This window comes from Lissotriton vulgaris, chromosome 1_1 (assembly GCF_964263255.1).
Source record: "Lissotriton vulgaris chromosome 1_1, aLisVul1.2, whole genome shotgun sequence".
NCBI classification, from domain to species: Eukaryota; Metazoa; Chordata; class Amphibia; order Caudata; family Salamandridae; genus Lissotriton; species Lissotriton vulgaris.
Genome location: NC_141685.1, coordinates 1,918,166,587 through 1,918,194,414, shown reverse-complemented (window position 1 = coordinate 1,918,194,414; position 27,828 = coordinate 1,918,166,587). Strand labels below are relative to the sequence as shown.

Genomic DNA, 27,828 nt, shown 5'->3' with positions numbered 1-27,828 from the left:
TCTATCTGTGGTAATGCTAAAAATAGTCTATAAAACATTTAGTGACTAATGTAAAGAAAAGGGTCTTTATTTGGAAACCACCAACATGGAAGGGAAGCTCAAAGGACAAGTCTGTTAAAAACACAAAAAGCAGTTTTTGTTAAAAGTACTAATGATTCACCTTATCAGCCTTTAACTTCTTGAGAAATGATGGATTATCATATCCTTTTGCTTGTCTTGCTTCCTGCAAATGGTTGATCATCCAAACATTTTTTCTCTGCTTTGCTAAATCAAGGGGCGATTCACCCTGCCAAAGAGCAAAACAAGAGCATTCATTAGATTCAATAAAAAACACATAATAAAACAGTGGTCCACAACGTGTTGCTCTTGGCACCCTAAAATGTGTTTTTGCCTGTGAATTTATGGAAAACAGCAAAATGTAATACCCAACATATTATGGAACTTAAAAATGAAATGTTCAAAATGTGCTGACATGAGAATCATGGAAATTGGGTATTTAAAAAAAAATGGCAAAATATATCTGGGCAGTTCTGGATTTCTACATGCCGTTACAGGGGCCCTATGGAAACATGTAATGTGCTTCTGAGGCAGATGCAATTACAATGCAATACAATGTTCTACTCCGGGCATTACTGAGTTTGGAAAGAGTGCATAGTATTACAGATGTTTTCAAGGTAGAATATGCCTACACAAGTATCATGAAAACTGACATCCTGAATGAAAGCTGTATCAACACTGGTTAGTGGGCCCAGATTTCTAACAATTTGAAAGTACGTAACCTACTTGTGCAAGGATTTGTATTTATAGTCTTTCTAGATTGCATTAGAGCAAAAGGCATCAAAGCGCTAAGAACGGAAGAGAAGAAAGGGAACAGTGAGCATCCGAAGCAGGCAAAGAGCTTCTATATCACCATCCAGACTGAAGCCTAATCTGACAAAAGCCACATTTTAACTTGCTTCCGAAACAACAGGTGCGAATGTAGGCTCTTTATATGTTCAGGAAAGGAGTTCCATAGGCTAGCAGCCGCCACTGCGAAAGCACGTCCCCCCCACCTGGCTTTAATACATCGCGGAACAGACAACGTCCAGCTGATCCCAAAGGTCTCCCAGGAACATACCAATTCAGAGCTGTCCTAAGATAGCTAGAACCCTGCAAGCAGAGGGTGTTATGTGTCAAGCAAAGCGCTTTAAGGGACACTCGCTTCTTAAAAGGCAGCCAGTGAAGACATCTCAATCATTCCCCAACAGAGGAGTGTTTGGGTACTCCCAGGACCAAGCATCTGGCCACATTCTGAATAATTTGGTGCTTGTTTAACAAGAGTTGATTGAGGTTCAGATACAGGGCATTGCAGAAGTATAAGTGGGAGGTGATGAGTGCAATGACCACTGACACTCCGAGCTCTTTCGGAAGAGGCAGCATTTTCTTCAAGACCCAAATCATCCAAAAGCAAGATGCTCACTGTTCATTTGACCTGGGTGTCGATAGTCAAGATGTTATCAAAAATCATCCCCAGATGTTTCGCTGCTATCACTGGAGCAAGTAAAGTACACCATGTTTCTGGCCACCAGCGGGGAGTCCAGATGGAACTGTCCACTTTCAAACAGCACAATCTAGGTTTTCTCCCCATTTATTTTGAGCCAGTTCTCCCTCATCCACCTGCTAATCTCCTGCATACAAGCCTGAAACCTGTTCGCTATCTTTTTCCAGTCATCGGAGATGGGAATGATTATCTGGTTGTCCTTTGCAGAGGACAACACCTGGAAACCGTATGAGCGTACCAGTTTCGCCAGAGGTGCGACATACAGGTTAAATAAGGTAGGACTTAGGGACGACCCTTATGGACCCCACTTCGAAGCTGAAAGGAAGCTACTATGAAGTCTTCACAACTGATTGGGATTGTTATATCACACAGGAAGGATTCCCAACAACTTAAGGGCCACATCCTTTAGCCTAGCCTGCCGCAGTCTTTGCACAAACACTGATGGAGATATAGTGTCATAGGCTGCTGAACCGTCTAGCAAAACCAGGATAGCCACATCTTCCCCATGAGGATTTATATATGGACGAGTCTAATAACTCCATACAGGGAATAACTCACTAATTATTGTTCCCCTTAGAGACCTGTTGCCAATGCTCTCTTCTATTATACTGCTACAGACCTTGTTGCGATCTGTATTGTTTACACTACTGGTAATTCTTATGAACTCCATGAAAAACATTGGTTTGTGGCTTGCCATAGTACTTCTTCTTGGTGGTTTGCAAAGCTGCTGAATTTGCAATCAGAGGAACTGGGTTCATATCCCAATTCCAGCATTTGTCTGGCAGTAACAATATGTGATACTGGTTTACCAATAGTGATAACTGGCAAATCACATAGGGCCTGATTTCGATCTTGGCAGATGGGTTACACTGTTACAACAGTGACAGATATCCTATCTGCCGAAATATAAATCCCATAGGATATATTGGGATTTATATTACAGTCAACGGGATATCAGTAACCGTTGTGCTGGAGTAACCCGTACGCCAAGATCTAAATCAGGCCATTTATCTCAATTTTGCCTTAAAGTTCAAATACATGTGAAATGTAATTTTTTTTTTTTTAAACTTTATTTTTGAAATTTACAGCAATAAACGTCATCGAAGAGTGCATTACATGTACACATTTCAGTCCATTATTCACATTGCATGTATGTAACTAGAGCACCTGAGACATATTCATCAGCATAGTTGTACAATATTATCAGTCATTCTGATAGTGCATTCAACTATTGCACCTATCACAGGTCAGACTTCCCATATCAACTATATACGCCCACCAGGGAGGTCTCCAGAAAGCAGTACATCTCGAACAAGAATGTTCAACACATGGCAGCTCAATTCATGAACTTCCCCCGAACCGGTTGATCCAATGCTCTCCTGTATAGTATCCTCTCCCCTCCAGAAATCACACCCACAATTTCTTACGCAACGGGCCGGGTCCACATTCTCAATGTCCCACACATGTTTGTACATTGGAGGGACACTCCAGTGAGGCAGTCAAGGGAGCCCTGAAACAGTCGGCCTCAGCATTTTCTTGCAACAGGTAACATCGCAAGGGGGTCCAGACATCCCTGGGCCGTGAAGTTATTGGCAACAACTCAGAGTATGTATTTAACTATTCCTGGCAATAGGTTAGATCCCGCAGCCATTCCTTGAATTTGGGGGCCCAGCCTTGCCCCATCTACATGCAACTCTCCTTTTAACTACCAAAAGGGCTAACGCAACAAACTTGTGGGGTGCCGCCTGCAGGGGTTCCACATACCCCAATAGCGCCAGTGCAGGAGAGGGAGTTATCTCAGCATGAATCATTTTGGACAGTGCCGTGAGTACCTGAACCCAGTAGAGCTGGACTGCATCGCACGTCCATGCAAGATGTAAAAAGTCAGCCCCTGGAGCATGGCATCTGTCACAATTGTCAGTAGTGCGAAGTTGAAGTCTACACATTCGGGCCGGGGTGTAATATATGCGGTGCAGAAATTTATAATTTATTATTCTATATCTGCTGCTTGCAGAAATGCGTTCTGTCTGCTGGAGACAAAATGTCCACTGTCTGTCCGTGAGTGGTGTTTCCAATTCTCGGTCCCATTTCAGTCTGGCAGCTGATGGTGGGTAATCTATTGGTGTGTGTACTGACTTGTATATTGTCGACACCAGCTTACAAGGGGTGTCATTTTGAAGTATAAGCTGCAGAGGAGCTAAGGCAACGGGCTCATTCGGAAAGTCAGGCGTTCTGGTTTTCAGTCCTTGGCGAAGCCGGATGTATAGGAATACATCGAGCGGGGATGGTTGTATGCCGTCATATAAATGTTCCATGGAGCGAAACGTACCGTTAGGATACAGGTCTCCCCATGTCTCAACATGCACCCTGTGGATTAGCTTAAGAAATCCCGCTTCCTGTAATAAGTGCATATTCGGGTGGTAGGCCAGTGGCAACAGCGGAGCATAGAGCATAGTGGCCTCCAACCTAGCAGCCAGTCAGGACCATGCAGTGACCGTGCTCACTACTGTTGTGGGTGTCTTATCCCTGCCAGGTACCAAATCGTATAATGCGCCCTCTATGGGAATAGGATGGGCTAGCCAGTGCTCAGCGGCTAGTTGAGGCATGTATCTGGGCTGATGTATCCAAAAATAGGCATAATGAGCTTGAGCTGGCTGATAATACAATTCAAAATCTGGTATGCCAAACCCGCCTTGATTATAGGGCCTACTCAGGGTGTCCCACTTCAGTCGAGGCGATTTTCCGCCCCATACAAGTTTGATGAGTTCCGACCGAAGTGGTTGAATAAAGGACCTGCCTGGGTAGAATGGAATATTCAAAAATAGGTATAGTAGTTGTGGGAGGATTACCATCTTAATCAGGGATGTCCTGCCAGCTATAGAAAGAGGCAAGGTAATCCACGGTGTAACGTTATCAATAATGCGATTCATCGTGGTACCATAATTGGCTCGAAGTAGCTCATCTCTATTTTATTCTATGTGGATACCCAAGTACTTAAAATCACCCTCGCACCAGGTAATGGGGTAATCCAATCCAAACTGTGTTGTGGATGGTGTGAGCGGGAATATGCAAGACTTACCCCAATTAATCTGAACTCCGGAGAGCCTACCAAATCGTATGAATTCCCTGAGAATGGGGCTCAGATATTCGCTGGGGTCGCGCACATACAAAGTGATGTCATCTGCATACATCAATAATAATATATGCCTCTGAAAACAACGTAGTGCGCTGTCTCTGTGATGCTGTCGCATTTGGCGGCCAGAGGCTCTGTAGCTATGGCGAATAGGAGAGGCGCAAGAGGACACCCCTGCCTAGTCCCCCTGGTGACCGGGAATTCAGAGGATAGTCTGCCATTAATAAGTAATCTGGCCACCGGACGCTCATAAAGGAGTAGAATCCAGGAAATGAATATTGCCGGAAAGCCTATCCTTTCTAGGACCCTAAACACATAATCCCATTCAAGGGAGTCCAAAGCCTTAGTGGCATCGAGGAATATGGCAACCATCGGTTGGTCTTCGTGCACCGAGTTTAGGACGGAGAAAAAAGTACGTAAATTATGTGACGTTGCTCTGCCAGGCACGAATCCGGATTGGTCGGGTAATATCAAGGTGGGGAGCAGAAGACTGATACGATTAGCAATAAGTTTGACAAGGATTTTAACATCGCAATTCAGCAAGGAGAGGGGCCGATAAGAATCACATTTGTTCGCAGGTTTCCCGGGTTCAAGTAGCGATGTAATAAGTGCTACACGCATAGAGGGCGGTAGGTGGCATACCTCAAGAGCTTCTTCGTAGACCTCTTGCAGTACCGGGGCCATAAAATGTATGTAAGTTTTATAAAATTCTATTGGGATTCCGTATAGTCCCGTGGCCTTCCCTGACCGCATACCCATGATCGCGTCCCTTACTTCGTCCAGTTCAAAAGGTGCACTTAGAAAGGCCCTTTGTGCATCACTAAGCCAGCCAAGGGAGACATCAGCTAGGTAATCTTGCAGTTGAAGATCCCCTACTCTGGAGGAGGTGTACAACGTGCTGTAATGCATCACAAAGGAATTGAGGATTTGCGCAGTGTCTCGAATCGCCCCACCACCCGGGTCTTCAAGTTCTAATATAATGTTGGGTGCACGTGTTAATTTAATCGTGGCAGCCAAGGCCTTTCCCGGTCTTTCGCCTTCACCATAACGGCGAGCAGTCCAGTACTTGCCCCTACATTTTGACTCCCTAGTGGCTTCAGCAGTGTACTCAGAGACCTTCTCACGTACAATCGAGAGGGCAGAATCAGTGGGATCTATAGCCAATGACACCTCAAGGTGTTTCAGTTCCCTTTCTAGCGTCATCAGTCAGGCCACAATGTTCTTTAGAACCCCGGACCCCTTAGCAATGCAAATCCCTCTCAGAGTTACCTTGAACGCGTCCCAGATAGTTTCCATGTCCCCAACAGTCCTTATTCCTCTTGAAAAAATCTAAGCATTCATCACGCAGTTCATCCTGAAAGGTGGCGTCAAGCAACATTGTGGGTTGCAATGGCCAAGCAGTTGTCGGGGGACCTAGGTTCGTCGAACGCAGCATGACCTTCACAGGGGAGTGATCCGAGTATGTTCTGGGGAGATGTTGCGACCGAACAAGCGAAGTATAGAGCTGCGGTGTTAGGAATATATAGTCAAGCCTTGCCCATGAGCGTGCTTGTGCCGTAAAGTGTGTGCCCTCCCGTGTATCTCCAGGCGTCTATTAAATTGTGGTCTGTAATTGCCGCACGCAATTCCGCCCTAGTGTAATGGTGTGACCTGTCCATGGTAGGATCTAATGTAGTGTTGAGGTCACCTCCCCAAATGAGGTGATGTGGACCGGTTCCCACTATTGCAGCCCACAGCTCAATGAAGAACTCAGGATCATCAATGTTGGGGCCGTAGCAGCATACCAGTGTGACTGCGATGTGTCCCAGTCTGCCCCACAACATGCAGTATCTCCCCTGTGGGTCTACCTTGGAACCAGCCATGGTAAAAGGTGTACCTCTCTTTACTAAAATCGCTGTACCTCTTGCATATGTTGAGTAAGATGAGAATACTTTGTGAATTGCCCATCTGCTGGCAAAGGTATGAGCAGTCTGCACCCCGAAGTGAGTCTCTTGGAGAAGGGCTATGTGCACCGAGTGGCGGTCCAGGTACGATGGAACTTGTTGCCGCTTCCTAGGGTCACCCAAGCCCCTTACGTTCCACGTTAAGATATTTAAGTAAGTGTCCCCCATGAGTGGTGTAGGTTTCAATCCTAAAGAGGTTATACGGTATAGGCCACCAACCAATTTCTCCGGGCCCCAGAGCAACATACATGCCAGTGGTTGTTTGTAGATCAGTGCTCATGTGTACAAAATGCACTGCGGGAATGTCTTCTCGCACTTCATTACCACAAAAATCCTATTGTATCAATATGTAGCATCTCTTCGATAGTCATCGCGCCCAACATTATTTCGTAACTTGGAAATAAACATTGCGTCCCTCCCCCCTTCGGAAACAACCCCAAATATCCAAAAATAGAAGCATCTCTAATAATGTCAATTGCCAGTGTGATAAGCCCCATCAAATACTGTGCAAGGTCTAGCATCCCATCCTCCCTCCATTGCAAAACAATTGTGCGTATCCAATCCCATATCAACATCCAAGACAGATCAGTATGCAAGTCTAAATTGTAGCACATGTTATTCACTCCTGTACTTAAACATCCGAGTTCATGCCTCAAATAATCAGTTCCATACATTGCCGAAAGTAACTCAACTAAATCAGGGATAATAGCACAAAAAACCCAGTTTGTCCCATAAAGTGCAACACCACCCCCCACCCACTGAAGCATCCCCAACTTGCCAGTAGTCCCATCCCTCCCCTCTCCCTCAGCAAACCCAAAACATCCCAACATTTGCATTAGAGTCAACAAGTAAATTGGGGTACACCCTATGGAGTATATACTAGGTGCGCACATAGCCACCCCCGCACCTCATCCTTCGTCCTGCATGGCCTCATTTGGGCGCATTAGGTAGAGGTGGGGTGGTGCCTGGAATACGTTACCACCAGCAGTCCAGTGTCCGCCCCTGAGATCCTCGAGGAGCAGCTGAGTCCTCTTTCATATGTATCACTCCAGTGGGCCTGCTGTTAAAGCCCATCGGGTAGTTCAATACCCCGGTGAGCATCGCCTTACATTACTCATCTTCATTTGCTGAGTGGAAATCTTCCTGCCTCTCATCGCCATTGCGTCTATTTCCAGCACGCTCTCGTCTCAATGTCTTCAAAAACTCTCCCACCTGTTGTGGGTTTGTAAAGAAGTGTTGCTTAGCTTGATGTGTCACTCTCAATTTTGCTGGGTATAACAGCGCATAGTCCACTTGTAACGTTCAGAGCTTTTTCTTGACTTCCAGGAATTTGCGGTGTTGCTCCTGCACTAGAGGCGTGAAGTCCGGGTAAATGGAGAAATTGACACCTTCACATGTAAGGTGTTGGTTGGCGCGAGCCGCCCGCAACGCAGTGTCACGATCGTGGTAATTTAGGAGCCGTGCAATGATGGGTCTTGGAGGGGCTCCAGGCTTAGGCCTCGGCCCAAGCGATCGGTGCGCCCTTTCAACGGTAAATTGTTTGGAGAACGCATCAGGTCCAATCGCAGCGGTGAGCATCTTCTCCACGTATTCTTCCATGCGCCCTGTGTTAGTGGATTCCAGCACACCTATTACGCGAATGTTATTCCGGCGGCTGCGGGCTTCCAACTCCTCATTCTTCGCAGCGATAATTCTGAGGACATTGTCCATTCTCGAAAGTTGCGTTGTGTGGGAGGCCGTGGTGTCGTCATTTTCGGATATACGCCTTTCAGTTGCAGTGATGCGCTCTTCTTGGACATCCATTTTTTGTACCATAGCGTCCATTCTTGATGACATCCAGTCGACTTTGTCCACTATTGTGGCAAACCCCTGCCTCATTTCTTGTATCATCTGTTGCAGTTCAGTTGTGGCAGAGTTAGGTCCCATTCCCGTCGGCGATGGGCTCTGAGAGCTCCCTGCGACTTGGGTACTCCGCAGCCCCTTCTTTGATGTGGTGGATTCGAAGGACAGTTTGGTCTGCCGATTGTCTGGTTTGCCCATGGTAGGTCTCTTGTAGGGGCTGGTCGTGGTAGGTGAGAATAGCTTTTCGCGGTCTTCCCGGTGAGGGCCTGAGCTTGTGCTCATAAGTAAGAGGCAAGCGTACTAGTTTCTCTGCCTCTAATTGCGGAGGCGCCTGGGCAGTTTATGTCAGTTGCTGGACACTGGCTAGAGTTTATATTCAACGCCCGTCTCTGGAGACGCTGCAAGGTTGGTAAGTTAGTTCTCTATACCCAGCTCTACCGCCCAGGGATAACAGGGAAATGGCGTAAGTGGTCCTCTGCAGCACCAGGTATGAAATGCAACTTGCCCTCGTGGCTCAGCAAGCAGCCCCTTATGTCTCTAGTAAGGGGGGGGGCAGGAACGTGAGGCAAAATGCAGCGAATGAATATGTCGCGGCGAACCACGGCAGGCCCCACAGCAGCGCAAAGTCCAGTGACCCCCGTATTGTGAGCAGGCAATTCGTGAAGGTATTGCACCGTAATCAACGGCCTTTCGGGCCCGGTGTTCGGCTAGTCTATTCTTGCCCAGTGGTTCCCTGTAAAATCCGCTGCGAGCGTGGAGACTCACTCAGATGGCCCTGTAGGTGCAGGCGTCTCATTCCACCAAACAAAGCCTAGTGTGAGTCCCGGTATCCCTTCAGGAGGCGCCGACAGCCCTACCCAAGGGGGCCTAATTCCTACAGCAGAGGGGGAGGGGGGGGGCTGCGTGGTGCTCAGGTCGGGTCACGCTGCTGCCGAAGCCTGATCAACAATGTCCAGTAGTGGAGGGGGTGGGTGTTCAAGCTTTCTATATCCCCGCTGCGAGGTTCGCCGGCTCCGTAAATATGGCAACGCCCCGTTACAGGGCTTCGGTAGTCTGGTAGTCCCTCCTTCTAGGCCGCTCGTCCTGCCCAGTGTCGAGCCTTCCACTGCTAGCCGCACGAACCTTAGGTTGGGGAGTTACAGGCGACGCTGTAGTCAGCAACGTCGTTCTTACTTCTCCGTTTCTTCCGGTGCCCGGTCCTCAATCAGCGCCGAAGGGAGGTTGCTTCCCCGGTGTTCTCTCTCAGAGGCCTATGTGCCTCGTGGTGCGCCGCGGTCTGTCGTAGGCTGCAGGTCCCCACAGAGCGGCCAGTCTGGCACCAGCTCAGCCCGCGGTCAAACTCCGCTTGTAATAACTCTGTGGCGGTGAGGCGTGGAGCGTTGAAACTTTCACCGAGGCAGCATATCAGTCTTCACTGCACACGAGGGTGGTCCGGACGGGCAAAGGAGTCAGATACACAGGATAAATGCCGGATTTTGTTTCCAAGCTGCAGGAGCCTCACATGAGTGCAGCCATTCTGCTTGTGCGCCCTCTAGCGTCCCCGTGAAATGTAATTCAATAAAAAACACAAGATGTAATGTCACTATGAAATTCAAAGGCATTCTGCTCTCTAGCCAGCTACATTTGCACAATGTAAAAGTAAACAAAATATTCAAATGTTATGTTTTCACAAATGTACTTTAAACATGGAACTGAATTATCCAAACATTAATTGGAGAACATCAAACATTGTTTGTGTACCAGTATTTAATGACTTGCATGCTTTACCAATGATAATGACTTGCCACTTAAAAAGGATCACTAGTAGTTACATTTCCTAAAGAAAGCATTGGGATATGCCACCATCCCATTTACAAAGTGGTCTTTTAGATCAATAACTTTTACCAAGGTTCTAACTTTTACCAAGGTTCTGATCTAATGTGCTCAAAAACACACCATGGCCCTGATAATGCCAATAATTAATTGGGAGGCGAGCCCTAAATCTTCAAAGCTTAACAGATAGCGTTAGCATGTTGTAGATTGATCTTTAAGTCAAATTACAACCAGTATTGCTGGCCTAAAGTGTGTTGCAAAAAGCATTCTGCCATTCTTTCAACTGTTTTACCAATACTTTTATATGAATACATCTTGTTGTGGTCCGGGATGTTGCTCATCATTTTGCTTTACATTCAAACATTTCTCATTGCCCAGTAAAGGTTATGGACCCTTATTGCACGTATTAAAAATTAGAAAACCATGCTATCCATCATAACAGTAAAGGATTGAATGCCAGTCATGGGTTGATTTCAACAAGGAACTGTCCTGAAATAAATATGAATTAAATACTTTGTATGTTTTAAAGGAAGATTCGAAAAAATGATCACAATCTCATGATAAAACAATAAAAAAATGCATTAGGGGAAATACACTGTAGTCTGTCAAGAGTGTCTAGAATTAAATGTCTGCTTTCAACGGCTAGCAAGTTCTAATTAAGGGCATTAAAAAGGGTGAGCACGGGGCTTTTCAGTGGCTAGTAACATAATAGACAGTAAAGAAAAACTTAGTGACATGCCACTCAGTCTGAGAAGCAGTGGGCAGGAATGGTACTGGATCAATGGCTTAGTTATGAAGAATCCAGAGCGAGTTAAGAGGACAAAGGAAGGTGAGGCTCAAGGAGCAAGAAAACCCAAGGGTAAAAAGAAGCAAAGGGAAGGTGGCTATGGGGTGAAATGACTATTGGTGAACAGTAGTCATCTGGGAGCGGAATATGAAAGTCTTTTTTCTCCGCCTCCCTCAATGGATACTAGAGTACAAACAAGGAGCAAAAAAGTACAATATAGCATTACGGTTTCAATAAAATACATCTGCAGCTAAATAAATGTAAATAAGTCAAATTAATGCATGAAAAAGAAACAGTTACATTTAAGGGGATTCTTTTACCCCAGTTCCTCAATTGAAGGTATCTTTACACTTGGTGGGGAGACCATGATCTGCTTCTCAAAGTATTTATAATTCTGAGCTTTTACTTGCTAATACCTTATGTTAGAGTTGTTCTGCAATTTTCGTTTTGTTTTTACCATTATTAACATGTGTAATGGATTTACTCTTGAATGTCCATGTACACACTGCAATGGTGCTATTGCATTTGAAATTATTTTTGTATGATGTGTAATTTTCCCTTTTTCTGGCTAATGCTACCTAGGCCTCAGATAGACCTTGTCACCATCTTGTTCAAAATGGATATCTCCTTCTGCATGTTCATCATTTCTGCAGCACAAGTCAAGCTAAATTATGTTTGTTTTATTTTCATTGACGTTGTCCTTGCTGTTCTCGAAACTTTCCAACATGGACACAGTACTGTTGCTATTTCTCAACCTGCCGGCCTGCCTGACGTTTCTGCCTACCTCATCCTTTAGCTCAATGTACTGCATTCAATCACAATACTTTGCTGCTGTTCTTGTAACTACTTTGTCTTGCTACCTCAGTAGGACATTAGCATAGAGTGGGCAGAATTAATATTCATGTAATTGGATTGTGATTAAATAGTAAGGCAATATGACATTTCCGTGAACTGTGCACTGATTTACTAAAAGTTGAATTCATCTACTCATGCCAGGATGATTTTGCAGAAATTAATGTTTTTCTATACAAGAAAAGGCACATAAGCCACAGATTTTCGGGTGGGGGAGGGCAGAAGACTTTCCAATGCTACTAGGGATGCTGCCAGATTTCTTATACAAGTATCAATTTACATTTTTATTGATATTGCTCTCCATTGAAACTTAGGATATTTCTTGGTTCTGCTCATATTTCGATATACTGACAGAGCTTTAATGCCATTGATTCATTATGCATCTGCATTTTATAATTTCTGTATTTTACCTTTTAAATGTGTGCAATGAATCCTGCCCTACCGCAGAGAGAAGTCCGACGGGATCCCACCCAATCTTTGTGAATGTTGCTGCGTACGCCAGGCTCGACCTAAAAAAGGAGAGCATGACTACATGTTCATTGTGGCACATCGCCTCAATCAAGTAAGGAGAAAGGTGAGGGGAGAAGAATTCTATGACCGGACCCGAGGCGAGGATTATGCTGTAACTTTCTTTATTCCCTACAGCCAGCAGTGTTCAACTTCAACAAAAAACTAGCACTCCCATGGTGCCTTAGACAGTCCATAACATCCACCAATCAGTTCCTTCCGTCATCCCTTAGGGCGAGTACTTCCTGTGGCAACTCCTCTTTTTTTTCCAGATGTCCGACACCAACCACCTACAATGCATCCTGCTCAACACCCACTCGGTCCACAGACACGCCATCGACCTTTGGAATCTACTAGACACCATCTCTCCGGACGTCGCCTTCCTAACAGAAACATGGATGAACGCCTCATCAGCCCCAGACATCTCCATTGCCATCCCGGAAGGCTACAAGATCATCCGAAAGGACCGCATCAAGCAAACGGGAGGAGGCATCGCCATTGTTCATAAGAATTCCATCCGCATCTCAACCAGCTCAGACGTCAACCTTGCCAGCGCTGAACGCCTTCACTTCCAGATCCACACCGACCCCAAGACCACACTCAGAGGCACCCTCCTCTACCGGCCTCCAGGTCCCCGTGCACAATTCAGTGATGACATCACTGACTTTATCACCCCCACATGCCTCCCCTCCGAGGACTACATTCTATTGGGAGACCTCAATTTTCACCTGGAAAAGCGCAATGACAGTAACGCCACCACCCTTCTGGACAATCTCGCCAACCTCGGACTCAAACAACTCGTCAATACCCCCACCCACAATGCAGGTCACACACTCGACCCTATCTTCACCTCCAGCAAACATGTCTCCTTCAGTCACGCCACAGTCCTCCATTGGACGGACCACAGCTGCGTTCACTTCATCTACAATAAGACTACAACCATCCTCAACCTACTCTGCGAAGAAACTGGAACAAAATCACCACCGACCAGATCTCCTCATCGCTTCTTCAAAACCCCCCTGCCCACTCATCGAACGCCAACCAAGCAGCCACTAACCTCACTCAATGGCTAACCAACAGCGCCGACATCCTAGCACCGTTGAAAAAATGCCAAATCAAACTAGGCAGAAAAAACGCCTCCTGGTTCAACGATGATCTTAAGAAATCTAAGAAACTCTGCCGCTCCCTCGAGAAGGCCTGGAAAAAAGACCCAGACACCAGCACCAAGGACGCCTTCAAAAACGCTACCCGCATTCACCACCAACTAATACGGTCTGCCAAGAAAACCGCTTTCAAAGACCGACTAGATAACAACGCCCACAACAGCAAGGAATTATTCAACATCGTCAAAGAATTTACCAACCCCTCAGCCATTTCCAACGACATCACCCCCTCTCAAGCCCTTTGCGACTCCCTAGCTTCGTTCTTCCACGACAAAATCGCAGACATCCACAACAGCTTCGACAACCAACCCGGAGACCAACCCACCCAACCTTCTGCCGTACCTTCACCCCCCTTGAACATCCTCAACGACTGGAACCCAATCTCCACTGAAGACACCATCCGCCTGATGAACTCCATCCACTCAGGATCCCCCCCAGACCCTTGCCCTCACCACATCTTCAACAAAGCAGACTCCATCATAGCACCACACCTCCGAGACGTCATCAACTGCTCCCTCAACTCCGCCACCTTCCCGGAAAGCTGGAAACACGCAGAACTCAGCGCCCTTCTGAAAAAACCCATAGCTGACCCCACCGAACTCAAAAACTACCGCCCCATCTCGCTCCTTCCATTCCCGGCCAAAGTCATTGAGAAAGCTATCAACAACCAGCTCGCCGCCTTCCTCGAAACCAACAAATCCCTCGACTCCTCACAGTCCGGCTTCCGAGCCAAACACAGCACTGAGACCGCACTCATCGCAGCAACAGACGACATTCATACTTTACTGGACAATGGAAACACAGTCGCCCTCATCCTCCTTGACCTCTCCGCAGCCTTCGACACAGTCTGTCATAGCACCCTGCTACAACGCCTCAGAAACATCAGGATCCAAGGAAAAGCACTGGAATGGATCACCTTGTTCCTTACCGGAAGAACTCAGAGAGTCCGCCTTCCACCATTCAAGTCAGAGGCCACTGAAGTCATTTGCAGCGTGCCACAAGGATCTTCACTAAGCCACACCGTCTTCAACATATACATGAGCCCCCTCGCGACCATCGCACGCCAACACAATCTCAACATCATCTCCTACACTGATGACACTCAACTGATCCTATCACTCACCAACGACCCGAACACCGCCAAAACCAACCTACATGAAGGAATGAAAGAAGTAGCCGAGTGGATGAAGCACAGCCGTCTGAAACTGAACTCAGATAAAACAGAAGTCCTTATCCTAGGTACCTCCCCCTCCGCCTGAGACGACTCTTGGTGGCCAGAGGCCCTTGGAAAAGCACCCATCCCGACGGACCACGCACGGAACCTGGGCGTCATCCTGGACTCCTCACTCTCAATGAACAGACAAGTCAACGCCGTTTCATCATCTTGCTTCATCATTATTCGCATGCTCAAAAAAACATTTCGTTGGATCCCAACCGAAACTAGAAAAACGGTCACCCACGCACTGGTCACGAGCCGCCTGGACTACGGAAACACCCTATACGCCGGTACCACCGCAAAACTCCAGAAAAAACTCCAACGCATCCAGAACGCTTCAGCCAGGCTCATACTAGACATCCCGCGTAAAGAACACATTTCCGGTCACCTGAAAAACCTCCACTGGCTCCCCGTCAATAAGAGGATTACATTCCGCCTCCTAACCCACGCACACAAAGCACTTTACGAACTTGGACCCGAATGCCTCAACACACGACTTTCCTTCTACACCCCCTCCCGCCAGCTACGATCCTCCAACCAAGCCTTTGCTACTGTACCTCGCATCAACAAAACCACCATGGGAGGAAGATCCTTGTCCTACCTGGCAGCTAAAACCTGGAACTCACTTCCCACTCACCTTCGCCTCACTCAGAACCACCTAGCATTCAGAAAGCAACTTAAAACTTGGATATTCGACAAATAATTCCCCTCCCTTCTTCAAGCGCCTTGAGACCCTCTGGGTATTTAGCGCGCTATATAAATTATTTGACTTGACTTGACTTGACTTGACTGTTGTCCTTTCGCCTCCTGCGCTTCGGTGGCGAAGGCGAATGGTTATTCACGAGTGCCGGCTCTGTGAGGAGCATTACTCTGTTTCGATTTAAGCGTGGAGCCCGCTTGGGTGTTTGGCCGGCGTTGGGTAATTTTTCTTTTAGGTTTTTTGCCTATTGTCGAGGCCGCGGGGTTTCATTGCTTTGCTCGTGGCCCTCAAGTGCAGGCACAGCTGCGTATCGCATTTCGGCTCACGAGGGGGCGCCGCTTTGATCTTGCTGTTTAAAGAGCCACTCTGCCGCTCTGAGGATCAGCGGTTTCAAACACGCCCTTTGCAGTTCTTTCTGCTGACGCGTCTGTCTGTTGTCTGGGAACCCTGACACCTGCAAGTGCGGGTTGAATACTGTGCATTCTTTGGCCCCAGCGTTTACACCTGGTGTAGCAGGTCAGTTTGCGGCTGTGAGGCAGATTGAAATTAGGAGCACTTCTTTTTCTTGCAAAGCGCCCTTTTGCCTGTGGTGGGGGCGGGCCCAGACCTCCTGACACCCGTGGATTTGTAGGGTGAGTCGCCCGAGCAACTATTTTGCCTACCTGCTGCCCGACGGCACAAAAGTAAAGCGATTTTCACTGCTCATATCTTTGCCATTACTTCCAGGCCTTGCCTGTCCACGCGTGAGTGTGTAGTCTGCCATTCCTAGGTGCACGTCCTGGTGGGGAAGTCCTTTTCTCTAAAGCATGGAGATGGCTTACGTGGAAGAGGAATCCCTGCAGGTTTTCCCTTTGGATGATGAGTTTTGCGACGCAGTCGACGCATCCATACATCAAGCAGTGGAGGTAGTGATGGGTCCATTTGAGCACCGCATAATGCAGTATGCTTATGCCATACAGGCAGAGAGACACAAGCGTGCTGAGAGGTGCAAAAGCACATCGGCCCCTGACGTGGGGGCGTTCGAGAGACTAAAGAAAGCTTTCCTGGCTAGGCCATCCCCCCCAAGAGCAAGTCCAGCTCACAGAAGTGTCCGAAAGCCCAGACAAGGACCAAGACGGTGAGGACGACTACTCCGCAGGGGAATCACAGGACAAAGCGGGTCAGTCTACACCTTGGTGCCCTGATGTGAGCCCTTCAGATGCCTCTAAGCAGAGCGAACCCTCAGATATGTTGGTTCTCAAGGATCTGGTCCATCCACGTTACTCAGCCTGGACACCTTCCCCCAAGGTTTCAGATTTCGTCGCCGGAAGACTACACAAGCTTCTTGAGAAGGAGGTTAGGGCCTGCCTTAGGGCGGAGTGCCCTCGGTCGACCCTTCACGTCGATGCCGGAGGTGGATTCTAAGATGGCGCCCTTCCTTCAGAAATATATTCGGGACCCTAAGAAGGGTATTAACCGGTCCTGGAAGAACTGTCAGGATAAACTCCTGGACCGGTCTAGACCTCTTACTGCTGGAGTTAGCGGAAGAGCCTAAGGCTACTGATTCCTCTTTATCACCGGATCACATTTCCAACTGGGTCCAGAAGGCCATAGTCCATAGTCTTTATGGAAAACACTAACTGTGCCCTTTCCACAGAATGGCAGCATGCCTTTCTTTTGAAGGTGGATCCCAAGCTTGGCGACTTGGCTTCTTCGGAGGCGGGTGCTGTTGCTCAGGGAGGCCTATTTGGGGAGCCTTTTATAAGGGAGCTGACACGGTTCGTCACCTTTACGTCGCTCGACAAGGCGCAGACTTATCAAAAGAGTCTTCGAACCCCGTGTTTTTGTCAGTGTTGGTCTTTGCAGGGGACGCTCGGCCGGCAAGTTCTAAACTCAAGCCCCTCAGCGTGGCGGCAAGAAGACCACAGACCCCTGCAGACAGGAGTTCTTTCAATCCCGCCGTGGATACAGAGGCTGGGGAAGCAGAGGTCGAGGCCAATCTCTGGCCACAGCAGGTGAGCCTTTTACCTTTACACCATCTCAAGGTGGGGGGCAGGTTGGCTCTTTTCGAGCATGCTTGGCGAGCCATTACCTCAGACGAGTTACAAACCGTACAAGGTTTCAAAATAGAGTCCTACAGTACTCCCATCCAGGACTCGCCCCAAGCCGCTGGTTTTCGCACAAGACAAGGTTGTCCTTATCGACAAGGATGTGACCGATCGTCTGCGAAAAGGAGCAATAGTCCCTTCCAGTCTGCACCAAAGGGGGTTTCTCAGCAACGTCTTTATTATGGACAAGACGGACGGTGGCCAGCGCCAGTCATGAATCTCAAAGAGTTCAATAGGTGGCTCGTCTATCCCCACTTCAAGATGGAGGGCATCCATCTTTTGCACGATCTCCTACAACGCAACGACTGGATGGTGCACCTAGATTTAAAGGACGCATATTTAACAGTACCAGTTTACCCTCCACACAGACGTTTCCTCCAGTTTCTCTGGAAAGGAGTGGTCTACGAGTTTGCAACCCTTCCAATCAGCCCCGTGGTGCTTTACGAAGGTCCTCAAGCCGGTCATGGAAACACTTCGGGTGAAGGGGCTGCGTCTCAGTCTATCTAGACGATCTCCCGCTCCTGGAGCAGTGCCCGGCACGTCTGGCCACCCAGCTCAAAGAAATGACGGATCTCCTTGAGGGCCTGGGGTTTGTCATCAACGACAAGAAGTCTCTTCTGACCCCGTCCAAGTAGGTAACATTCATGGGTTTTACAATCGATTCGGTGGCCCACACCCAGAGTTCTTCCCTCGCGAGAAACTGTCAAGATTCGCAGGGGACTCCGACGCACCCTGGCTCGCTCTTCTATCTCGTTGAGGCAGATAGCACGCCTTGTGGGCCTGTTATCCTCGTTGATTCAAGCTATCTTCCCGGCCCTGCTCCACTACAGAGCGCATCAGCGTCTCAAAGCCTCTCATCTCCGCAAGGGCATGCAGTATGCAGACCAAGTTCCCCTCACGGAGGAGGTTCATGTAGAGATGAGATGGTAACTCGACCATATGGAGGCCTGGAATGGCAGGGCCATTTTCGGTTGCAACCCGGATCTAGTGATAGAGTCCAACGCAAGCAGATCAGGCTGAGGGGCTCGGTGCGAGGACTCCTTTACCGGTGGAAAGTTGTCTTTCGCAGAAAGTCAGCTGCACATCAACTGCCTGGGCTTTCGCGATAAAATGCTGGACCAAGGACAGGATTTCCTGCAACGTCCTGTTGAAAATGGACAACGTCTTAGCGGTGCGCTACATCAACCACCTCAGGGGTACGAAGTCCAAGGCATTGGCGGATCTGGCCAAGGTTCTGTGGACCTTTTGCCTCTCACACAACTTCTCAGTGATGGCGGAATATCCCCCGGGAATGTCCAATGTGGTAGCAGACTGGTGCTCCAGGAGTTGGAGGGACATGAGCTTGTGGTAGCTTCGACCACCGTTGCACGACACGTGGGGCCCGTTCTCGGGGGACCCCTGCGTCTGGGTTAGACCACCAGCTTCCCAAATTCTACAGCTGGAAGCCAGATCCTCCGGCGGCCGCGTCAGACGCTTTCCTCCAGGATGGGTCCGGGGACACCAGCTACGCCTTTCCCCCTTCACGATGATCATGAGGCTCCCCCCCATGTTGGCAGACAGCAGGCAAGGGTGGTGCTGATTAACCCTTATTGGAGGTCACAAGTGTTGTTTCAAGTTCTTCTGGGACTCTCTTGGGATTCTACAATCCTTCTACCCCATGATCCTTTTCCCCTGAGGGATCCGCAGGGTCTCCCTCACCCCCTTCTCCAGCAGGGGAGAATGCCTCTGGTGGCCTGGGGTCTTTCCGGCATCGCTGGAGTGTCAGCAGACTTTCGCAAGAGGCTCAGTGCTGGTTGGGAGCAGTGTGGGCGGACTGAACCAACAAGAGATAGAGATCAGCCTGTCTCGATGGGTCAGTTGGTGTGATCGGAACGATTACGATCCCATGGGGTGTGAGGTGGTAGCTATTCTAAACATCTTGGCTTCCCTGGCCTCTCAGGGCTTGGCGTATCGGACGATCAATTCCTACCGCTCAGCGATTTCAGCGGGCCATGTGCTGATACAAGGTCGCCCAGTTGGAGAACATCCCTTGGTCTGCAAACTGCTGAGGGGTGTTGGACTTGGCCCTTCTGGCCGGTTCACCCCTAAACTTTTTGCTTTTTATTTGTGACCTGGCGTTAGTGGTTTTTGGCTTTGGCGCACTTTCCCACTGTGTCCCAGGGTACAGTGCGTGCAGTGAGGTTGGCCTGCCCTCCCATAGGAATACATGGGGAATGTATGTCTTCATGTTAGTTCCTGATGTGTGGGGAGTGCAGGCTCGAGTTTGGTATGTGCGAACTCGTGAGATTGAATGCTGCGCGATGATGTGTGCGGCTTTAATGTGTTTAGTGTGGAAGTGCCACTACTAAAAGTTGGCATGTCTGTGGAATTTATGTGAAATGGCTGTCTGGCTTGTGATTGGCAGGAGCTGGCTAGTGAGCCTGGCTCCAGGAGTCAGGATGGGTCTGCCCCGGTGGTCAGTGGAGAGATCTGCATTATTGATGTGAGGGAGGAGTGCACCTGGGACCTGAATAGGGCTGGGCTTTCCCCACACAATGCTGGCTGCGCCCCATGTGGTGCGACTGATGACCCTAGCCTGCCCAGTGAATGGGAAGAGGGGCTGAGCACATCAGAGTGCTCCAAAACCAGCTGCAACTGGTTTTCCCCCACCCTGCACCCTGAGACAAAGGAATTGTGTGTATAAAAGATGGGCTGTGACCCCATGAGGGGGTTCTCTTTCCTGATCCTGTCTTGAGGGGGGGCCTGTTGCTGCTGGGCGCCAGGAGGACCACCACTGGGGACTGCCTCCCTGCCTGAAGGGCCCTGTGAGCTGGCCCCTGGGCCAGGCCTTGCCCCCCCTACCTTCCTAAGGAGTTTTTGCTGGGCTTTGCCTGGCAGGGTGACTGTTCCTGAAGCGCCTGGGAAGCGCTTGATTTCTCCTCCAGGGGAGCGCTGTTGGTTCCAGCTGCAGCCCGGAGCTGCAATCCCCTTTTTCCGAGGGATTCCCAGCGTGGGGATCCCCCTTCTGGCTTATTTTCAAAGCAGGTGCCCACCCTGACTTTTGCCCCGCAAGTTGGCAGAGTTTTGCGGCGCGGGTGCCTACCCCGCTTATTTGCAGACTTTGAGTGCTATTCTCGGGTGCCGACCCCGTGTGGAGCCGCGAGAAGAATTACTTCTGGGCCGCTGCCTAGCGCGACCCGGAAGTACTGTTCACAAAACCGGAAGCGGACTGGAGCACACCCCGCGCTCCAGTGCGAGAGAGGAATTGGAGGGGTGAGAGGGAGCACGGGAGCCTACCCCGCCACCCAGGACGTCACGAGAAGTGCCGCCGCCAGCAGGGCTCGGATGAAGGAGAGCCCCGCCCGCAGCACCAGTGAAGCTGCCAAGAGCTCCGGCAAACCGAAGAGGCAGCCAGCGTCCCCCGCCGCCTTCCGCGACAAGTCCGGTGAGTGGAGCTGCCAGGCAGGTGGGTGGGGGGGTGGGGGCTTGAGAGCGAGGCACAACGTCTGAGTCCCTTTCCGTAGCGGGACTCCCACACGCATTGGGGGCATTTGTTTGGAGCCCACTGGGCCCCTCCAACGACCGGCCCAATTGTATTTAGACCCCACAAGAGGCTCCTGGGGCCATCATTTCACGAGTCCCCCGAGCGGGACTCCAGCGTAAACTGAGGCATCTTTTTGGTAATCTAGAGCCTGTCGATACTCCAACGACCCCGGGGGCATTTTTTGTCTGGATGTGTGGGCCAAGCTGGCAGCGGGCCGCTCCCACAGTGTTGGCAGCATTTGCTGATTTAGAGTCCCCAGAGGGGGGACTCCAACGACGGGGCACATTGTTATTTAGAGCCCGAGAGGCTCGGACGACGGGGCACATTGTTATTTAGAGCCCGAGAGGCTCGGACGACGGGGCACATTGTTCTTTAGAGCCCGAGAGGCTCAATGCACATTGGGGGCCATTTAGAGGGTAGAGGGGCCCCAGCTTGCAGCGGGCCGTTCCCCCAGTGGGGCCATGACTTTCAAATAGAGCCTGGGAGGCTTCCACGTGCTTGGGCATTGTTCATTGAGAGTCTAGAAGAAGAGCCAGGAGGCACGCTGGTGCCAGGCTCAGGTCCTACAGCTGTCTAGCACTAAGTGGGCAGCTACTTCGTTTAGGCACCTGCATCCTTCTTTGGCTGCCTGCGCAGCCTGCCCTGACTTTGCTGGACACAGGGCGTTTCCGGCCCTGAGAGGCCAGTTGGCCTGGGGGACAGTTCAGGTGTTGTGCCCTTGCATGGGGTATGTGTTCATGCTCTATGTGATATTTTGCGCAAATGTAATTACTTGCCTAATGGGATTTATGCAATGCTTCATGTCTACACCCCGAAATGTATTTTTATGCTTAGGAGGTTGTTTTTCCTAGTATAGGTTATGCTAGTGAGGTTATGATTCCCTGGTGATATTTGCCTAAGGTGTTTAGGATTGCGTAGGTGGTACTTACCTTTTACCAGTGGTTACTGGTTGTGTGCTACATTTGCTGTTTGGCGCTACAGTTATGATATGTTCTATGTGCTAAGTGCTAGTTCTACCAAGTGCTTATTCCTGACAGTGGTCCATGTGGCCCTGTCCCATGTATATAATCCCCTGTAAATTCTGCCCGTGCCTATGGCACCTTGTAAATTGTGTGGTTATTATCTAATGTGTTTGATATAATACAAAGGCTATTTTTTTTTATATAACCTTGTGTGGAGTTTCCTTTGTGGTGGGCCTTGGGTGTTTATGGGTGCGCGCGCAAAAGCTTTACAAATTGCCTCCGGGATAAGCCTGTCTGCTCGTGCCAAGCTACCAAGGGGGTGAGCAGGGGTTATCTTGGCGTGTGACTCCCTTGCCCTGACTAGAGTGGTGGTTTCTGCCTGGCTTTGACGCAAGCCTTAGTCAACCAGATATCTCATTTCTAACAAGGGGTATTCGCTTAACGCCTCACCCGGAACTGCGGTACTCCGCCCTTTGGGATGTTAACAAAGTTCTCCATCTGTTTAACTCTTGGCAAGTCAATAAATATTTGTCCCGCAAGGAACTTTCGGCGAAACTGGCGATGCTTCTATGCCTCGTCTCTTGTCGCAGGGTGTCCGATGTTCGGGCTTTGGACAGATCAGGTCGAGTCCACACCCCGCAGGGTGTTACCTTTACATATTGTCCGCAGAACTAAGTCAGACTCTAGGGTGATTTCATATCCAGCTTTTGATGGTTCGCCCAAACTGTGGGTGGTCAGATTCCTTAAGGAATACGAAAGTATGACGGAGGAAACTAGTCCTCCGGGAGAACGACAATTGTTAATCTCCTTGCAGAAGCCCTTCAAAGCGGTTATGCCACTGACTATAGCACGATGGGTCTGATGGGTGACGCAAGAATCGGGCAAAAACGTCTTGCAGTTTAGTGCTCATTCGGAGCGAGGAGCCATGGCGTCAAAAGCCTTCTATCTGGGAGCCAGGCTGGAAGATATTTTGAACGCCGCTGACTGGTCATCGGATTCAATATCCAAGAGATTCTATTTTAAACCAGCCATAGATATGGCCTCGCTGGTGATGGATAAGCTTTGAACGAGCATAATCCTTGGCTCCGGTCCTGACATAGAATGAAAATTTTCCTAGTAACCATGACGGAAAGTTTCAATTCTATTAATGATGCGGAGGCGAGGATTATTCCCTCCCAGGGCCCTAACGATATCCTTTGCCCACCCTTTTATGGCTACATGTTTTTTACCGTTTGGATGCTGATTCCTCGTATGGTATAAGTATGTATGGCTTGATTTGTGTTTTCTTCTGGAGATGTGTTCTTTGGGTTATCAGATAATGAAGCTTTGTTCGGGCTCGTCTGTCAGTCTCGGAGAATATAGTCATGCTCCTTCTGGTTGATCTGTTTCAGGTTCCCGAGGGTGCCAAAAACGAATGAGCTGATGAAAAGTTGTTCTGGCTGCAGTCTGGAAAGAGGAATTGCCACAGGAAGCACTCTCCCTCAGGGATGACGGAAGGAGATGATTGGTGGATGTTATGGACTGTCTAAGGGACCATGGGAATGCTAGTTTTTTGTTGAATGTTGAAGTTGAACACTGCTGGCTGTAAGGAATAAAGAAAGTTACAGCATAATCCTCGCCTCCACGTCCTTAATAGAATTGAAACTTTCCGTCATGGTTACTAGGAAATATTTCATTTTCTTTCCTTTCCCTGAACCCCCAGTCTGTGTCCAATCCTCCATATGTCCTCTGAGGGGCCTTGCTGACACGGAGACTTGTGGACAACTGGCCCCGATGCGACGCTGTAGGGCCCGCTCCCTTTTAGAGGTGAGAAGCTGTGAAATAGCCCACTGAGAAAATTGCCACCTTAGGTAGCAGCGCAGTGACACCCGAGGAGGGGAGGCTGCCCAGTGGAGACCACAAGTGTGGTGGAGAAGTCTCAAAGATGATCGATTTGAGCCATGAACCTAGAAAAGAGAACAGGTGCTCTTTCTTATTACTGCCCCCACCCTTCTATGGATAAGGTAAGGAATATGCTACTAACCAGTATGCATCTGTTCTTGGCATAGAGGGCTGCAGAGTGGTTCATTATGAATAGATCGCCATCTGGTGTTGGGCTCGGATGATTGCACTTTGTTTTTCTCTTGGAGAGTCTTTTGTATCTTGGTGACTCCTCCCTTGGTTGGTAGTGCGCATGGGCATCGGCTCCATCCTTAGATTGTTTTGCCATAGTAGGGTTAGATGGAGTAGTATAGTAAAATACAGATAAGAGTGCCCATGTAAGTGTATCTAAATAAGATAATGTTGGAACAGACACAGGTTTCCGGGGAGGCTGGGAGGGCATGTACCACTCTGCAGCCCTCTATGCCAAGAACAGATGCATACTGGTAAGTAGCATATTCCGTTTGAGGCATATGGGCTGCAGATGGTACATTATGAATAGACTATACAGCAGTTCTCTCCCTAGCGGTGGTCGCCCGTGTCTGTTGCAACTGTCTGAAACAATGTTTTTAATACTGCTTGTCCCACTCTAGCTTGTTGTGTTGTGTGCACATCTACACAATAGTGTTTTGTGAAGGTGTGCGGTGTAACCCAGGTAGCCGCTTTGCATATGTCATCTAGTGGAATGTTTCCCAGAAATGCCATAGATGCTCCTAGTTTACGTGTAGAGTGAGCTCTAGGAGGAACAGTTAATGCTCTCTTTGCCTTTAAGTAGCATATTTGAATGCATTTTACAATCCATCTGGCAATGCCCGCTTTGGAGATGGGATTGCCTTTATGTGTAGGAGAAAACGCAACAAATAGCTGTTTTGTCTTTCTGAAAGTTTGTGTTCTTTCTATATAGTACAATATGGCCCTTCTAACATCCAATGTATGTAGGGCTCTTTCAGCTACTGTTTGTGGTTTTGGAAAGAAAACCGGTAATTCCACTGACTGATTGATGTGGAATGCTGAAATAACCTTCGGTAAGAATTTTGGGTTTGTTCTAAGAACCACTTTATTTTGGTGTAGCTGAATAAATGGTTCTTGAATCGTAAAAGCCTGCAGTTCACTTACTCTTCTAAGTGACGTGATAGCTAGGAGGAAGGCCACCTTCCATGTGAGGAATTGTATTTCACACCTATGCATAGGTTCAAAGGGTGGCCCCATTAGTCTGGTAAGCACTATGTTGAGATTCCAAACTGGGGAAGGTGGTCTTCTTGGTGGAATGACTCTTTTGAGTCCTTCCATGAAAGCTTTAATTGCTGGTACTTTAAACAGTGACAGATGTTGCCTGTTTTGTAGGTACGTCGCTATGGCTACGAGATGAACTCTGATAGAGGTATATGCTAGGTTACATTGCTGTAAGTGTAATAAATAGCAAATGATTTGTTTAGTGGATGCGTCCAGAGGGTTGATGTGCTTACTGTTACAGTGTATAGCAAACCTCTTCCATTTTGCTGCATAGCATGCTCTGGTGGTAGGACATCTTGCTTGTTTAATGATTTCCATGCATTCTGGTGGTAAATCTAAATACCCAAACTCTATGACCTCAGGAGCCAGATCGCTAGGTTCAGTTGTTTGGGATCTGGGTGCATTATTTCTCCATGGTTCTGTGTAAGATGCATGGGTAATAACCTTAGCTTTTGATGTGGTACTTGTGAGAGTTGTAGCAGCGTGGTGAACCACGGCTGTCTCGCCCACGTGGGTGCCACTAGTATCATTGTCATTGAGTGTTGCTGCAGTTTCCGAACCAGTAACGGAATTAGTGGTAGAGGAGGGAACGCGTAAGCAAATTTGTTGGACCAATTTATCCACAGTGTATTGCCCTGGGACCGTTGGTGTGGGTACCTGGATGCGTATTCTTTGCATTTTGCGTTCTGATGATTGGCAAACAGATCTATCTCTGGTTGCCCCCATTTTTGGAAGAATGGCTGTAGTATTTGGTCGTGCAGCTCCCATTCGTGTACTTGTTCTGACTGTCTGCTTAGGATGTCTGCTATTTGATTTTGAACTCCTAGTAGGTGTTCCGCTAACAGGTAGATCTTTTGAGGAATGGCCCATCTCCATATGTCCTGTGCTAGTCTGGACAGTTGGAGAGAGTGTGTCCCCCCCTGTTTTTGAATATAATACATTGCAGTCATGTTGTCTGTTCTGATCAGGACTGCTTTGCCTGTTATTTGCATTTGGAAAGCTTTTAGTGCTAGAAATATTGCTAATAGTTCTAGGTAGTTGATGTGCAGTTTCTTTTGCTGCACACTCCACTTCCCCTGCACTGTGTATCTGTCCATAAGCGCTCCCCATCCGGAGAGCGATGCGTCCTCTGTTATTATCACTTGTGGAATTGGCTCTAGGAACGACCGTCCCTTGGAAATGTTTTCTGTGTTCCACCACTTCAGAGAGCGATACGTCCGGTCGTTTACCAACACCAGATCTGTAATCTGACCTTGAGCCTGATTCCACTGTGTCGCTAGACACTCTTGTAGTGGGCGCATTTGTAGTCTGGCATGTGGTATTAGCAGTATGCAGGAGGACATCATGCCTAATAGTTGCATAAACACTCGTGCTGGTAGTGAGTGTTGTGGTTGAAATCTTTGTATTAACCCGACCATTGTCTGTACTCTGATTGGGTTGGGGTATGCTATTACCTTTTCTGTGTCTACTGTAGCCCCCAGGTATTGCTGAATCTGGTTTGGTTGCAGGTGTGATTTTTTGTAGTTCACCGTGAACCCTAGGTGGTGCAGCAATTGAATTGTCTTCTGTGTGTTGTGAAGACATTCTTCCTTTGACTTGGCCTTTATTAGCCAATCGTCCAAGTATGGGAAGACATGTATTTGTTGTCTTCTTAGGTGTGCTGCCACCACAGCTAGACATTTTGTGAAAACTCTTGGTGCTGTTGTGACACCGAACGGAAGGACTTTGAACTGATAGTGTTGTCCTTCTAACACAAACCTTAGGTATTTCCTGTGGGCTTTGTGAATTGGGATATGAAAGTAAGGGTCTTTTAGATCCAGTGTAGAAAGAAAGTCCCCTTTCTTCAGTAAAGGGAGTACTTGTTGGAGCGTGACCATGTGGAAATGCTCCGAATTTATGTAAGCATTGAGAGGTCTGAGGTCTAATATTGGTCTTAGGGACCCGTCCTTTTTGGGGATCAGGAAGTATAGAGAGTATACTCCTGTTCCTTGTTGATCTTTTGGGACCTTCTCTATTGCATGCTTTTGTAGAAGTGCTAGAACTTCTTCTCTTAACAATGTCAGATGATCTTGACTCATTGGACGCTGTTTGGGGGGGATGTTTGGTGGGGTAGCTGTGAGTTCTAGGCAATAACCATGTTGGATAATTTGTCTCACCCACTTGTCTGACGTGATGTTTTCCCAGACAGGTAGGAACTGTGATAGACGTCCCCCGACCGGTGTTATGTGGTCTGGGGGGAGCTTTATGAAGTCACTGTTTTGGTGTTGAGGCGTTGCGGTTGTTATTATTTCCGCGGCCTCTACCCTTATTGCTGTTACCTCTGTAACTGCCTCTTGAATTACCTCTGGGTGATGTTGGTGTGAAAGATGTGGATTGCTGATTCGTTCCTGTGTTCTTTGAGCCCCCTCTATAGGTGGATCTACGAAAGGAACCTCTGTGTGTTGGCTGTTGCAATGCTCCCATTGACTTAGCCGTTTCCGTATCTTTCTTCATTTTTTCTAATGTCTCGTCTGTGCTTGAACCAAACAATGTCTTCTGATCAAATGGTTTGTTCAGTAGGGCTGTTTGTACTTCTTGTTTGAATCCTGAGATTCTAAGCCATGCATGC

At 48.3% G+C, this 27,828-nt stretch overlaps 1 protein-coding gene across 1 annotated transcript in view; it reads right to left on the bottom strand.

The window, feature by feature from the left end:
• Positions 1-27,828, bottom strand: part of ZDHHC17 (zDHHC palmitoyltransferase 17) — a 520,726-nt gene that overhangs the window by 286,051 nt on the left and 206,847 nt on the right. Inside the window, exon 8 of the mRNA XM_086919563.1 lies at positions 161-286. Coding sequence (XP_086775689.1) covers positions 161-286 — 126 coding nt within the window. The remainder of the gene's footprint in view (positions 1-160; positions 287-27,828) is intronic.